This window comes from Danio aesculapii, chromosome 25 (assembly GCF_903798145.1).
Source record: "Danio aesculapii chromosome 25, fDanAes4.1, whole genome shotgun sequence".
NCBI lineage: Eukaryota > Metazoa > Chordata > Actinopteri > Cypriniformes > Danionidae > Danio > Danio aesculapii.
This window is the reverse complement of record NC_079459.1, coordinates 1,171,023-1,188,025: the sequence shown is the minus strand read 5'-3', so window position 1 is coordinate 1,188,025 and position 17,003 is coordinate 1,171,023. Positions and strand designations below refer to the sequence as shown.

General features: G+C 40.8%; 1 protein-coding gene across 1 annotated transcript; it reads left to right on the top strand.

Annotated features, from left to right (window-relative positions):
- Nucleotides 1-564: 564 nt before the first annotated feature.
- fancf (FA complementation group F) lies at nucleotides 565-1,934 on the top strand. Its single transcript, XM_056451963.1, has one exon. It carries the CDS (start codon nucleotides 586-588, stop codon nucleotides 1,585-1,587), a length of 1,002 nt encoding a protein of 333 aa, XP_056307938.1. The 5' UTR covers nucleotides 565-585; the 3' UTR covers nucleotides 1,588-1,934.
- Nucleotides 1,935-17,003: the final 15,069 nt, after the last annotated feature.

Here is a 17,003-nt window from a genome sequence, read left to right as displayed (position 1 = left end):
AACTTTAAAGAGACCAAAATATATATTCTTAGACGAGATAAAAAGCCAAATAAATTGAATGAAAGTATATTTATTTGTAAAATAAGAATCAGAGAAGCGACTAGTCTGTGTGAACGACTAACGTTATATAGACGACGAGACCCACTGAGGGGGGAAATGTTATTTAAGAGGTGATTAAACTTTAAAGAGACCAAAATGTACATTCTAAACGAGATAAAAAGCCAAATAAATTGAATGAAAGTATATTTATTTGTAAATAAGAATCAGAGACGCGACTAGTCTGTGTGAACGACTAAGGTTATATAGACGAGACCCGCTGAGGGGGGAAATGTTATTTAAAATGTAATAAAACTTTAAAAGACAAAATAACATTTCTATAGATACAATGTTTAAAAACACGCTTTCAATGAAAATGAATATTTGTAAAACATAATACGCTTTGTGTTGCGTAAAAACTATAATATACACATTTTAAACTATGAATAGATTGAAGCGCAAACGCTACTCTTATTTTGAAATACTGTTGAGAAGTAAACTGCGCATGCGCTCTTGCTTACACACTGAGCAGCAGTAGCGCAGCGTCTGATGGAGGCAGTTTTGAGGCACCTGAACAACATTTTGGAGCTGCTGGCCGTGTCCCAAACTGACTGCGTGCGCGAATGGGACCGTCCCACCACACACCGGGCGTTTAAGTGGGCTGAATACTGCGAGCAGCTGCACTCCCGGTACCAGTTCAACCCTACGGTGCGCTCCGTGCTGGAGTCCGGGCTGAACGACACCAACCGGCGCCTGCGGGACACATTTCCGTCGTACAGTCCGGTGGAGTTCACCGAGCTAGCGCAGTGTCAACACAAGCTGATCGTTCATTTGCTCAGAAACCCTTCTGCGCCGCATTTTATCATAGACATGCTTTTTCCTGGTCAAAACACTCCCTCACAGGAGCTCCTGACACCTCAGAGCAGCCTCGTTACATATAAATCCGCGTTCAGTCTGTTGTGCTGCACTCTCAACAGGACTAGTAGTTACCCTGGGTTACAGACTGAACCGGAAGTGAGAGGCAAACTCCTCGGGAAACTTTTAAACTCGGTGGTAACTCGTCCCGGTAATGAGGAGCGCGCGAAATCCCTGCTGGATTCGGTTTGTCGTGACAGCGCGGGAAAAGTGGACTGTTTTTATGACGTCATCGCTGGAGCGCTGCTGTCCAGTAGTGACGAATCTCAGCGCTCGATTCTCTCTTGGCTGAAAGAGAAGGATGGGGGTTTGGATACATTCTGCGCGTTTATTTCCTCCGAGGTGTGTGCAGTCGTTTCCCGACGGTCTCCTGACTTTAGGAAGCTCTACTGGGGTGCTTTGAAACAGTGGGCGTCGTGTTTGGTGTATGACGTCACTGAGAGCGTGTGGGTGACGTCAGAGGGAGCGGTGAGCTTTGATGTGCTGGCTGATCGATTGAGGGATTTAATAAATTCAGGAGCGACACTAAAGGAGGAGACTGAGACTGCGCTTAAAGCGCTCACACTGCAGGATGGAGACTTCAGTGTTAAAGGCGTCAGTGTGTGGACTGATCTAAGCCTTCAGCTGAAGCTGTGAATCTAGCAGAGTGAAGAATTCTGTTTAGTTAGATGCCTAGTAATTAATTGTGTTAATTAAATTATTTTATTTATGTTTAAAATATGCTTTATATTTTATTTCATTATTAAGAGGATTTCTTCATCAATCCACAGGTCAATAGGTTTTATATTATTATTATTATTATTTAAAAATAATAATAATAACTATAAGTTATTAGAGTCCTGTTGATATTTTTATTGTTATTCTGAGAAAGTCATATACTGTCATCACCCAGCCGACAGGAGGCGCCAGCGCTCTTTTCACCAACGCCCTCCTGCTTTACATGATATTCATGTTTTATATAAGCGGACTGAATAATAAAGCTTTTAAACGGATTTTGTTAGTGTTGTTTGTTATTATGCTTTAAGTTTCTCTGCTTTACTTGCTTTATTTCTTTAAGAAAGCAGTTTATTCCAAGTTGATCAGATGTGCTTCTGTACCTCAACTCTTCTTGAGGTGGACAATACCAAAGACGCCATCTTAAGAATCCTAATATATATATATAATGCATGTGTACATACTGTAGCATCTATCTATCTATCTATCTATCTATCTATCTATCTATCTATCTATCTATCTATCTATCTATCTATCTATCTATCTATCTATCTATCTATCTATCTATCTATCTATCTATCTATCAACTGTTTTTATCTATCTATCCATCCATCCATCCATCCATCCATCTATCTGTGTCAGAATTATTAGCCCCCCTATCATCACATTACCTTTTCCCTAATTTCAGTTAGGAGAGCAGATATTTTCAACACATCTCTAATCATAATAGTGTTAATAACTCATCTCTAATAACTGATTTATTTTCTCTTTGTCATGATGACAGTAAATAATATTAGACTAGATATTCTTCAAGACACTTCTATACAGCTTAAAGTGGCATTTAAAGGCTTGACTAGGTTAATTAGGTTAACTAGGCAGGTTAGGGTAAGTAGGCAAGTTAATGTATACCGATGGTTCTGTAGACCAGAGTTTCCCAACCCTGTTCCTGGAGGCACACCAACAGTACATATTTTGGATGTCTCCGTTATCTGACCCATTAACTTCAGGTGTTGGAGTCTCTTCTGATGTTATGATGAGTTGATTCAGGTGTGTTTGATTAGGGAGAGGTGGAAAATGTGTACTGTTGGTGTGCCTTCAGGAACAGGGTTGGGAAACTGCTGTAGACAGTCAAAAAAAAAAAAATCTTAAAGGGGCTAATAATATTGACCTTAAAATGGCTTTAAATAAATTAAAAACTGCTTTTATTCTAGCTGAAATAAAACTAAAAATTAATATTATCACACATTCTTTTTTTTTCTTCTGGAGAAAGTCTCATTTGTTTTATTTTGGCTAGAATAAAAGCAGTTTTTAATTTATTTAAACTCATTTTAAGGTCAATATTATTAGCCCCCTTCAGCAATATTAGTTTTGGATTGTCTCCAGAACAAACCACTGTTATACAATGGCTTGCCTAATTACCCTAACTTTACCCTAATTAACCTAGTTAAGCCTTTAAATGTCACATTAAGCTGAATACTAGTGTCTAGAAGAATATCTAGTCTAATATTATGTGCTGTCATCATGGCACAGATAAAGAAATCAGTTATTAGAAATGAGTTATTAAGAGTGTTTTCACACCTGCCTTATTTAGTTGGGTTGAATCGCACTAGAGTTAGTTTTCCCTCTTGGTGCGGTTAGTTTGGGCTGATGTGAATGTAGCTATCGCACTCGAGTGCGCACCAAAAGCGGACCAAAAAAAGCGTACCGGAACCTACCTAAAGAGGTGGTCACAGTACTCTTTCAAACGAACCCTGGAGCGGTGCATTTATGGTGAGAACATGATCCGAACTAGAACAGACCCAATCACAAAAAGTACAGCGCCTTTTTGGACTAATCCAGCTGCCGTAGGCCGATGTCCAAGGAAAAATATATGTTAACAGCACTTCACCATCAATTTTAAACAGAAAGAGAGAAGGAAAAACATTACCTGATGGATCGTTGGTAATATTTCCGGAAGATGAGTTTAGCTAAACTAATTCACGCCTCCTCCTGAAGTGACCTGCGATGCACCTTCGCCATTTGCAATGCATTAAAACACTGTTTTCAAAATGAAAAGTTTGTCTAAAGTTATGTATCCAAACTATATAGTATACTATGAGCAGGGATACAATCAGCCAGCGCAGTCGACCCTCCGTAGTACAAAGCGACATGTTGCGTCTGCCACTTTGTTTACTTGCGAGAGTTCCATTGGCATTTCCCACACGTTAATTCTGACCAATCGAAAAGCAGTTTAGGAAATACATTTGGCCAATGAGTGATGTGGATTTTGTCACATGACTGCGTTTTGGCTCTTTTCAACTGGTTCAGACCAAAGCGATCCGTGTGGTGTGAAAAGGAGCCAAAAACTGCAGAAAAATGCTATAATGCGTCATTTGTTGCCCTTGGACCGGACCAAATGAACCGACCCACAGATAACTATTACCCTTAAACTATTACGTTTAGAAATGTGTTGAAAAAATCCTCTCTCTGTTAAATAGAAATACACAGGGGGGCTAATAACTCTGACTTCAACTGTATATAAGCTATATATATCCTATAGTGGACACAGGCTTCCATTGCAGTTGAGCTCTAATGTTTAATTAATAAATGCACATCGCCTGTTCATTAAAGAGAAGCGGTGCGGGGCTGCGTGACAGATGGTGGCATCAGCGTCACCGTGGCAACGCTTGACATTAAGCACAGGTCTGCATGAGGAACGGAGGAGGAGGAGGCAGCGAACGCGTGCGCCTCTTAAATTGGTCTCCGGGGAGCCGCAGACGCGTGCTTTCATATGTCTGTCACATTAGAGCCGATCTGCAGTCTGCATGGGCCCGGGTCACTCCACGTTCACTGATTTACGAGGTCACTTGAGGATGAAGAAAAACCCACAATCAGACCTCATCGCTTACCGCTCCATCTCAGATCTCCATAGCAAGGCGTTAGCTTTTCACTCGAGCTCTGTTTGCGTAATAAGTGGACATTGAATCCTGATATATCTGTCTTTATACAACAGTTCTGTCTGGTTCTTGAATCTGATTGGCTGATATTGAGATATTAAAGCAATATCAGCACTCATACAGCCTCTTCACCCTTGTGTATTACTCCGCCCACACTAGGACTAAAGAGCCACTAAACAAATGACTACAGTTTGACAAAAATTGCAGCTGTTGGACAACATAATGTACTTCTGAGGCTTTTTTAGGCGAGACTGTAGTTGTTTAAATTACAACTATGCAGTTTATTTATAAGGATATTTTATTCATTCATTCATTTTCTTTCCGGCTTATTCCCTTTATTAATCAGGGGCCAATGAAACCACCATGCCTATTTTAAATTTTCATAATTTTGGAGATTCAGAGAGTTGGCGGCCATTAGCCAGTCATACTGAGCACAGCAAAGACGGTTGACGTTACACCACAAGATGGCGACAGAGACCGCATTATAAGTCTCCTCCAACACGGGGAGAACATGCAAACTCCACACAGAAATGCCAACTGACTCAGCAGAGGCTCGAACCAGCGACCTTCTTGCTGTGAGGCGATTAAGTTACTGTGTCGCTCCACAAGTAATATGTAAGTGAAGTTTCATAAACGAATTTCGAGAGGAGCACGTGATATGATTGAGCACGTCTGGCCGCTCATCTGTAATCAGTAATAATCCAATCAGAGTGATCCTAGTTTACTATAAATGGATCATTTTCTCCCTACTGTTTTATCTTCGTTTGGAAGAATCCCCCCTTCCACCCCATCTCCTCCTTTTCCTCCCTTTTCTAAAGGGGGAGCTCTCGAGACCTACCTGATCTCGGATCTCCTGATATGCTTATCGACCGGGCGGGAGCCCTGGGCTCAAATATTTCCGAGCTCAGGGTTCTCTCCCGGGACAGCATGCCAAACCTGCTTTATACGCCAAGCATATCTAAGTGGGAACTCTTGAAATGATATTTAAAGAAAGCTTTCTCAAGGCTAAAGGTTTTTTTCACATCTCTCCTACATCGTTTATCTGGGATCTAAATTGCGGACGCAGTCGTTTCTCTCCGTTCTGAAGACGCTGTGGTTTCTTTGACAGCAGACAAATAGTTCTTCATTTCCCCCCCTCATCCGTGTCTCCTTGGAAACAAAGAAAATGTGTTTTCTCAGCTCAAATATGCACTGAGAAAGCAGCAGGCCATGCTGAGAAAACACAACCGTTTCCACAGTGAATAATCAGAGGTGAGATTTCCGAGCGCAGTAATTCATCATGGACTTGCTTTTCAAAATGGACAGAAAAACAGTCATTATTCTGCCATAATATGCACATTTTCCCGCCCGTCTCATTATGCAGGACGTTACGCAGGAATGTCTTTGATGATGTCATTAATTTCACCACTCCATAATGATGCTCGTTCCCTAAGCACGTCTTAATCATATTAATTAAGCATGCCGCTAATTCTTTCGCTTTCAGGCCTTCATTTGAACACGCCATGGAATCATTTGACGACAAAAATCAGTGTAATGCAAGATTGCATGCTGTTTATGTAAAAGATAACTTGTAGTATTACAGTAGAATACATATTTCTTCCAACCAGAAACAAGGTATATTTATTTTGGGTAGTCAAAAATAGATGTAATATGCATGCCAGAGCAGTAGGTGGCACTACGTGCACATTCATGCCTATAGTTACTGACTGCCATTATTGTCAAGTTCTCACTTATGTTTACTGACTGAACATATAGGTTTTTTTTTGTGGTTTACATGAAATATTAAAAGGTACAGTGTGTAATTTTCACCACTAGAGGGCGCGTAATCACAACAAACAAAAGCATATTTTGATTACGGTATGACTGAGTGTGGAATCATGGGAGTTGTAGTCTTTATTACATCCTACGAGACTCCTGCAGAAATCATGTTGATGATGAGTAAAGTATACAACACTTATTCATTCATTCATTCATTTTCCTTCGAGTTAGTCCCTTGTTTATCATAGGTCGGCACAGCGGGATGGACCACCAACTTATGCAGCATATGTTTTACACAGCGGATGCCATTCCAGCTGCAACCCAGTACTGGGAAACATCCATACACTCTCACATTCACACACACACTCATACACTACAGCCAATTTAGTTTATTCAGCTCACCTATACCGCATATGTTTGGATTTGTGGGGGGAAACCGGAGCACCCAAAGGAAACCTACGCCAACACAAGGAGAACATGTAAACTTCACAGAGAAATGCCAACTGATCCAACCAGGCAACCTTCGTGCTGTGGGGTGACAGTGCTAACCACTGAGCCACCGTTCCGCCACCAAACAGAAACAAAGTATTTATTTTGGGTAGTCAAAAATGAATGTAATATGCATGCCAGGCCAGTAGGTGGCACTAAGTGCACATTCATGCCTATAGTTCGCCATTACTGTCAAGTTTTATTAATTGAACAAATAATAATTATATGCATGATATAACTGTTTTCACAAAGTGTTTGTGTGTGTGTGTGGTTTACATGTAACATTAAAGGCACAGTATGTAATTTCCCCCACTAGAGGGCGAATATTCACAACAAACAAAAGCGTATTTTGTTTACAGTATGACTAAGTGTGGAATCATGGGAGTTGTAGTCTTTATTACATCCTATGGCAGGGGTTTTCAACCTTTTAGAACACATGCCTATGTCTAATGTCACTCGCGCCCCATCCCACAAGCCAAAATTATAGTGCATGTGCAAACATCATTCACATATTACTTGATGCGTTTAAGGTGCGTAGCATTAAATACATTCATTCATTCATTTTCTTTTCGGCTTATTCCATTTATGAATCTGAGGTCGCCACAGTGGAATGAACCGCTAAACTTAACCAGCATATGTTTTTACGCAGTGCATGCCCTTCCAGCTGCAACCCATAATGCATGGGAAAACACCCATACATACTCATTCACACACATACACTCCAGCCAATTTAGCTTACCAAATTCCCCTGTACAGCATGTGTTTGGACTGTGGAGGAAACCGGAGCACCTGAAGGAAACACACGCTAACACGGGGAGAGCATGCAAACTCCACATAGAAACGCCAACTGGCCCAGCCGGGACTCAAACCAGCAACCTACTTGCTGTGAGTACTAACCACTGAGCCACCATGTTGCCCTTACTAAAATATACTACACCCAATTACTACAACAACAGAATCACATTCTCCTCATATGAAGGCACACCTTCATTATCTGTACTCCCCATAGACGTGTGTGAGCTGGTGTGAGTTTGTGCTGTGGGCAGGGTGGTGACAGCACCAATGAGGACACGCTTTGTTAAACGTGATGAAAAGCACAGCATGGAGAATCTGCAGACAGATGAAGGATACGCTTTTTTCAATGGGGATAAGGGAGCAGGCGCGTGCTGAAGGACAAACACGGTTAATCCTTGTTGGTTTTGCTTATATAGTCTCATGAATACCAAGTGAGGGTAGATCAAGAAATGACGCTTCATCTGATTTGCGGACGTCACTGAAAACTTGTAGAGCATTTGTTGTGTGAGTAACAGCAGAATTACGGGAAGGTTTCAGACAAGCTGCGGGTGGTTTAATTAGCATTTGCTCTGTTTGTAATATCTGCTGATCAGCTGTTCACGCCTCCATTACTCATGTGTTCGCAGATCTGCACAAGAGCACAAAGTGGAGAAACAATGAAAGTGTGGAGCAGATAGAGTGCTATTTAAGTGGTCAAATGTCTTCCCAAACCAAAATATGGTTGGGTAATTTAAGGATGACTAGAAAGAAAGAAAGAAAGATAAAAAAGAAAGAAAGATAAAAAAGAAAGAAAGATAAAGAAAGAAAGAAAGAAAGAAAGAAAGAAAGAAAGAAAGAAAGAAAGAAAGAAAGAAAGAAAGAAAGAAAGAAAGAAAGAAAGAAAGAAAGAAAGAAAGAAAGAAAGAAAGAAAGAAAAAAAGATGGTAGGAAGAAAGGACAATAGGAAGGAAGATAGGAAAGAAGGAAGGAATGAAGGAATGAAGGAAAGAAAGAAAGAAAGAAAGGAAGGCAGGAAGAAAGAAAAAATAAAGAAAGAGTGTAGGAAGCAAGGACAATAGAAAGGAAGGTAGGAAGTAAAGACGATAGGAAGAATAGAAAGAAGGAAAGAAAGAAAGAAAGAAAGAAAGAAAGAAAGAAAAGAAAGATAAAAAAGAAAGAAAGACAAAAAAGAAAGAAAGAAAGAAAGAAAGAAAAAAAGAAAAAAGAAAGAAAGAAAAAAGAAAGAAAGAAAGAAAGAAAGAAAGAAAGAAAGAAAGAAAAAAAGATGGTAGGAAGAAAGGACAATGGGAAGGAAGGTAGGAAGTAAAGACGATAGGAAGAATAGAAAGAGGGAAAGAAAGAAAGAAAAGAAAGATAAAAAGAAGAAAGAACAAAAAGAAAGAAAGAAAGAAAGAAAGAAAGAAGAAAGAAAGAAGAAAGAAAGAAAGAAAGAAAGAAAGAAAGAAAATAGGAAGGATGGAAGGAAGAAATGAAGGAAGGATGGAGAGAAGGAAATGAAAAGGGAACGTAATGAGATAAAGAGGAAAGTCCCTCTAAAATGGAAATGGCATGAGGAACTGTGAACCTTAAAAGAAATGGAAATAGGAACCAACAAGTAAAAATAGGTGAATGGAAGGTAAAGAGAAAACAATAACAATGATATCAAGAGTAGGAAGATGCTAAATGGTAAGAAGAAGTAAATGGAAGAGGCAAAGAGAACCATACAAGAAACTAGAGAGGCAGATAACAGTGGAAAGAAAGTACAGTAAATGAAAGGCAAAAGACAGAGGGATGCAAAGTGCGGAAGAAGTTAAAGAGAAACAGACTGGAAACAAGAACAGAAATGGGAAGAAGTGGGATGATGAATAAAAGGAGGAGGTAGGAAAGTGAAGAAAGTGAAAAAAGAGGGTGAATGGAAAAGGAGGTAAAGTGAGCAAGGGAACTGAAACAATGTGTGGGGGGTAAAGAGAGCAGAATACAAAAGTGAACTAGAATGAGAATGGGAACAAGGAGCAGAATAGAGAAAGAGGAACCAAAAAGGAAGGAGACAGAAAGTAGAAACCATAAAGTAACAAAAACCAAAGTAGAACCAGAAAACAAAGAGAGAAAAGGAAGAGATGTAAGAAAGTGTACGGGTAATGGGCAAGGCAATACTGAAAAGAAGGTAGGACAGAAGGACCGTGCCACTTTAAGGCCTTGCTCACGGTGAACGAGTTTAAATGGATTTCCTTTTGGAGGCAAGTGTTTTGCGTGCTGTTCATGCATCCTCGTGACTTGCACCAGCTGTTCCACACATTTTTGACAGCAAAAAAAAAAAAAAACAGCAGAAAAAGTGATCAGAGTTACATGCTTCAGCACCAAGACAATTAATACCGTGGTTGCCTAGCAATGTAAAAACCACAGTGCATTGCTCTTTTATATAATCAAAACAAAAGTTATTAAACAAAAACAAGACAGCACAGAACTGAAAATTGTGTTCGGTGTAATTGGACCTTAAATCTAATTTTGCAATTATGCAGTAGGTACTAGGTATAGAGTACAGTGGAAAAGTCCCCCAAAGTGAGGCGTTTAAAACCGAACCATGCAGTGGAAAAGCACCTCGAAGGAACTTGGTTATCTATGCCTAATGTTCATTTTTGAAGGTTTGACTCATACTCCATAGACCAACTTTCATTTGTTGCTTGTACATGCCTGTCTTAAAGCACACAGGATGCATTGTCTCTAGGTGAACACATTATTAGCCCCCCTCTTGTGCTATAACAGGATTTCAGAACAGCTCTCAATCTTTTGTGATATTGCTTTGTGTCGCCTCGCTTTCATCAGCAGGCTCGATGCTGTACAGCACTCTCGACAGCTCTGCTGATAGATAACTATATAAATAGATCTCCACATGGACTCGACTGTGTTCACAGCAGCTGCTGTTAGAGAGAACATGTGAGGTTTGGTAGGAGTATTTACCACACATTCTGGGGTAATGAAAACAAGAAGTGGGTCAGGTTTGGGAAAGAAAAAAAAACTGTCAAACATGTAGGGTAGGGCTGGTATTTTGAGAGACAAATTCAGCCACTGCCCTGCACAGTTGAGCTCAGACTCTGATCAAACCAAACTGCTTCTAGTCAAAAACACCTGGACTAGTTTGTTCCGTTAAAAGGTCCTCCAGGGTCAGATTTGAGAAATCATGCTATATTGAAGTGAAGAGAGTATTGTCAAGTATGGTTTTACCTATAATCGAAATTGCTCCCCTGCTTTTGACCCATCCAAATGCACACACACAGAGAGCAGTGGGCAACTATTGCTTCCAGCACCCAACGAGCAAGTAGGGGTTAGATGCCTTGCTCAAGTGCACCTTAGGTATGATGGGAGAGAGTGAGGTTCATTCATGCCCCTCAATTTCAAATCCTCCAGGGACCAAGAACCAAAAGGGCAACCTTTGTATTACAAGTTCAATATCCCAAACCATTCGGCCACTACTGGTTGTTGGCTTCTTTGATTACTACTGTAGAACTTCACACAAGAATCGATGTGGTTATTATTCTGGAAATTGTTGAGACTTTTTAGTATCGGTATGTTGATGTACTTCCAACAGAGACGGAAAATTGACTAGCGGGCGGCTGAAGCCGTCAAGCTACCATCAACAGAGAAGGACTGCCATTCCAAACATGGAAGCAGATGGTCAGTTGCACAGAATAGATGTTCACCTAAAGCATAGGTCTCAAACTTGATTCCTGGAGAGTAGCAGCTCTGCACAGTTTTGCTCCAACCCGAATCAAACAACTGATGCAACTAATCAAGGAGTTCAAGACTACTAGAGATTATTAAGCAGGTGTGAGTTGGAGCTGGTTGGAGCTAAACTATGCAGAGTCGAAGCCCTCCAGGAATTGAGTTTGAGACCATTGACTTAAAGAATAGCAACATGCGCTAGCAAAATAAACATTGTAAATTTTGATTTCCCAAGTACTTTAAAGTGATTCTGTAGTAGGGGAGTCAATAAAAGGTATATTTATTACAGATAGTGATTGGTAGAGCTTTGTCCAAAGCAATTGTAAATACTCTACAAACATACACCTATGACAGTTGTTTGGAAACCATTCTACTGTCGGTCTTGACCCATAGAAACCCATTATTTTGTGAAACTTTGCTACATTAATAGAAAAACCCATAACGGTAGCAATTACCCTTGTGAAGCTATTGTTTACAGTGAATTAATAACAGCTAAGGGGCGTTTAGGCACTCCTCTCTGCATCCTCTCCCCATAGCTGTTGTAAATTCACTGTAAACCACTGCTTCCTAGACACAAGGCAAGATGATTGCAAGCAATGCACAACCACAGCTTCATTATTTCTCTGGCGACTTTTGATTTCGATTCAGTCCCCAGCCTTCTCATCTCTCTTAGATTTATCCTCTCACTCGTCTCATCTAAATAACATTTTAATCAAAGGCTATGTGTGCGTGTGTGTGTGTGTGTGAGAGAGAGAGAGAGCTGTAGAATTCATTAAAATCTAAGCTGAGTCTCCCTTTCAGACACATGCACATACATGCACAGATCCCATCTGCTAAGGGTCAGCTCTGAATAGAAGAGTCAGCCCCTGGGGACGTGTTGGCCCTTCCCAGTGTGTGCTTAAGCGGATTTGGCTCCCGCTCTCTCGCTCTCTGTCTGTCTCCCTCTCCCGTCTTTCCATGAAAGTCTCTCTCTCTCCTGTTAATCACTGTCAAAGTGAGAGGTGAGAGGCCTTGAGTCACACCTGAGTCCCAAACCATAGGACAAATAGCACAAAGGACATCCAGTTTAACATCTCAGTATTGCATAGATTTAATGAAGAGCAAATTGAGTTTCTTTCCTGATATCTTCCACTTCTCAGTTTATTCTCCTGAGAAAATAAACTTGTCAGTTTTCTCATATTTCATTTCTAGATTTTAAAACACGCAGGTTCTGCCTTAAAATGTAGTGAGGATTTTACTATTTTGGAGAAATGTGAATATGTGCACAATACGACTTGTAATGTATTCAAAGAAAAGCAGTAGAGGTAATTTTGACTTCATGGTGACAGATTCAGTAATTTACCGTAACTTCATATTTGAGGTAAGTACCTTCATTTTATCTCTCTAGGAAAGAGGACGAGTGCTAAATAATCAACTGCTGGTCTATACAAAGCAGATTTGGCAACCCGAGTCAATGCAGAGATGCTTTTTCAAGAGAAAAAAAAATGCTGTCAAATCCCACAGCATCAGCAGGATCGAACTATTTTAAGATGGTGTGAAGAACAGGGCGGTGGAAGGGGGAGGGGATGGTTCTCAAATACAAGAAGAGTGTTGATAAGTGATGAAATATTCATTTAGTTTCGTGCCTATATTTTTGCAGTTCTGCCAGAATACTACCAAACACCAGGCTCTTTTGGACTCTTTCACCTCCTAAACTGTCAGGTTTCAAACAGAGAGACGTCAGACGGCATTTGTGTAATCTGTGCCAGAGCGAAATTGAAGGTCCTCTGCCTAGTGTGGGGAGAGTAATTTAAAACCTAATTACATGAATAAATGCCTCAGGGTACCAATAGTTCATAAACATGACAGAGTGAAGCAACTGGCCTGAACATTCATAAGAAGAGAAACTGGTCTTATTTTCCCTACACTCTCAGAAATAAAGGTACAGGAGCTGTACTGGGGCAGTACCTTTTCGTAAGATACATATTTGTACCCAAGGAGTCCAAAGTGGTACCTCAAAGCTGCACATGTACCTAAAAAGTACCTTTGAGGTACCATTATGGACCCTTCAGGTACAAATATGTACCTTTTGAAAAGGTACTGACCCAGTGACAGCTCCTGTACCTTTATTTCTGAGAGTGTAGGAGCTTCCTTTGTGATTACGCAGAATTTATATTGAACAGTTACATTGCTAAAACTTGGTTTTATTCAACGGTTGGTGATAAACACATTGCCGTTTGGATGTTCTTGTGATTACTCAAGCACTGCTCAGTAGTTCTGAAGCGGTTCTCGGAGTATTGCTAGGAGTATTCCGGTTGTGACTTGGAATCGGTAGGTGGTTGCTAAGATAGAGGTTTGCTTAAAAAGGCATTTAGTAATTCATTAGCAAGAATTAGCATTGCTATGTTAATTAGCAATACCACAATGTTGTTAGATGTGATATTGCCACCGATTGATGTGGATCAACCTGATCATCTCGAGTTTTATGCAAATTACATCAATACACAACCGATTCTAGTTCATCAGCCTTACAGGTACAGATCACGTTGCCTCTGCTTGTAAAGCAGGATAATACACGTTCAATAGTCTGACATTCACCATATAGAAGGACAGAATTTAAGTGTGAGTCACCACTGACTCATTTTTTTTATTTAGTCATTCGTGACTGCAGGTTTAGTTGAGAACATAACATTAACCCACAGACTGCTTGAGCAATCCTTACTTCTGCCTCTTTGCTTGACAGAATCTGTCTGGCAAACCCCCCCTTGCAATAACTGTTTAGGGAGAGTTAAGTCTTGTTGGGAGGGGTTCGCTGAAATAATTGTGTTTGGATCCTTGTGTCCCATGAGTCTTGCAGAGGTTTGGTCATTACATACTCATTCTGGATGCTGATTAGAGCCCCAAGGCCCCTAGAGATGCTGGGATACCCTTCAACACCTGCTGCCCCGAGCACAACAATTGATCAAACTCATTTATTACACATACACAAACACACACCCATTACTCTTTGTTTGGTCAAAAGCAGAAGGCTGACTAAATATCAGAATTTTAGCCTATTCTTGTCTAAGTTTTCCATCATACACAGATTTACGCTGCATATGGAGCATTCGGGGGGTTACGCGGATGGGTATCATGTGGGTGTGTTTGTCATGGAGGCAATTGGCGTGACGCGTGTCATCGGTGGGCTGTGGGAAAACACGTTCCGGTCGGCTGGTGACAGCAATGTGTGTCCTGTCACATTAACACACGCCACAGTGGAAACCAGCCCAGGTCATTAAAGTGAGACGGCTCATCCCTTATTTTGAGCAGAGCAGGCCTGCTTACAGATGCTCATTCAAAAGAGCTGAAGGACAAATGGATGACTTTAAAGATATTTTAGCCAAATGTTTAATGTTAAATGCTTTTTAAGTTTACAAGTCTTTTTTTGTTCTAGAGTCTGCTACTGGTTTAGATGTTACAAAGGCCTGATGTTGAGGATGATTCTTTTAAAGTTCTGGTCCTCGTCTAGTTTTGTAGGGTTTAGTATTGTTTGCTTGGTATTGTGTTGTAGGGGTCTGATTACAGGCGCCTAGCATTGGTATTGGATATTTTAGAGTTTGGTATTGGTTTGGATCTTGGAAGGTCTTGTATTGGTTTAAAACATTGCAGGGCCTGGTGTTGGTTTGGATCTTGGAGGGTCTAGTTGTGGTCTGATTATCAGGGGAATGGCACTGGTAAGGAGCTTAGAAGACCTGGTATTGGTTTGGGGCTTGGAAGGTCTCGTATTGGTTTAAACATTGCAGGGCCTGGATGGTTGGTTTGGATCTTGGAGGGTCTAGTTGTGGTCTGATTATCAGGGGAATGGCATTGGTAAGGAGCTTTGAAGACCTGGTATTGGTTTGGGGCTTGGAAGGTCTCGTATTGGTTTAAACATTGCAGGGCCTGTTATTGAATGGGATCTTGGAAGATCTCTTATTGGTTTGAACATAGCAGGGCCTGGTGTTGGTTTGGATCTTGGAGGGTCTAGTAGTGGTCGGATTATCAGGGGAATGGCATTGGTAAGGAGCTTTGAAGACCTGGTATTGGTTTGGGGCTTGGAAGGTCTCGTATTGGTTTGAACATTGCAGGGCCTGGTGTTGGTTTGGATCTTTGAGGGTCTAGTAGTGGTCAAATTACCAGGGGAATGGTATTTGTAAGGAGCTTTGAAGACCTGGTATTAGTTTGGGCTTGAAAGATTTTCTGGATTTGTTTTTTTGTTTGGATCTTGGTTTGGAAGTAGCTTATTATTTCTTTTTATTTATAGTCTGGCAATGGATCTTTTAAGGTAATGGTATTGGTTTGGATCTTGGAGGGTCTAGTAGTGATCTAATTATCGGAAGAATGGAAATGATAAGAAGCTTGGATGCCCTGGTATTGGTTTTGAGCTCGGGGGGATCTGGTATTGGTTCGGGTCTTGGAATATCTTGTTTGGTCTGGTCTAAGGGGGGCTGGTATTGGTGTGGAAGTTAGAGGGTCTGGTAGTGGTTTGATTATGCAAACATTGCTTTAATTTTGGCAATGGACATTTTTATTTGTTGAAGCCCGCCCTGGTATTGGTTTGATTATGGTGGCATGGTATTGTTTGGGTCTTGAATGTTTTAGTAGTAGTCTAATATTGTCGGTCTGGTTTTAGAGGGTCTGGTAGTGACCTGATTTTGGGGGTTTTGTTTTTTGGTTTGGGTCTTGAGGGGTCTAGTATTGGTCTGATTATGAGAGTATGGATATTGATTGGGTCTTGAATGTTCTAGTAGTGGTCTAATATTGTGGGGTCTGGTTTTGGTTTAGGTCTGGGTCTTGGAGGATCTGGTTGTGATCTGGTTTCGGGGTTTCTGGTTTGCTTTGGGTCTTAGGGAGTCTAGTAGTGGTCTGATTATGGGGATATGATAATTGATTGGGTCTTTAATGTTCTAGTAGTGGTCCAATATTGTGGGGCCTGAGTTTAGATTAGGTCTGGGTCTTGGAGGATCTGGTAGTGATCTGATTTTGGGGGTTCTGTTTTTGGATTGGCTCTCGGGGGGTGTGGTAGTGATCTGATTCTGAGAGTATGGACATTGATTGGGTCTTTAATGTTCTAGTAGTGGTCTAATATTGTCGGTCTGGTTTTGGAGGGTCTGGTAGTGACCTGATTTTGGGGGTTTTGTTTTTTGGTTTGGGTCTTGAGGGGTCTAGTATTGGTCTGATTATGAGAGTATGGATATTGATTGGGTCTTGAATGTTCTACTAGTGGTCTAATATTGTGGGGTCTGGTTTTGGTTTTGGTCTGGGTCTTGGAGGTTCTGGTATTGATCTGATTTTGTGGGTTCTGTTTTTGGTTTAGATCTGGGTCTTGAAGGATCTGGAAGTCATCTGATTTTAGGGGTTCTGTTTTTGGTTTGGCTTATGTGGGGTCTGGTAGTGATCTGAGTTTAGGGGTATGGATACTGATTTGGGTCTTGAAGTAGAGTTCTGTTTTTGCAGGGTCCAGTATTGGTTTGGGGCTTGAAGGATCTTTAATTCTGTTTTTTACTTTCATGCCAAATAACAAATAAAAGACCAGCCTTCTCAGCAGTCTGCAGGGGTGTTAAGTGGTATTGATTAGTGATTCATTGCCATCTAATTTCCTGGTGGTAATTTGTCCCATTGTAGGTCATTCCCCTTAATCACTATTGTAATGAGTCAAATCAA

What these genes read in the sequence shown, in the direction of transcription:
- fancf (XM_056451963.1), top strand. Translation starts at nt 586, where the DNA reads ATGGAGGCAGTTTTGAGGCACCTGAACAACATTTTGGAGCTGCTGGCC.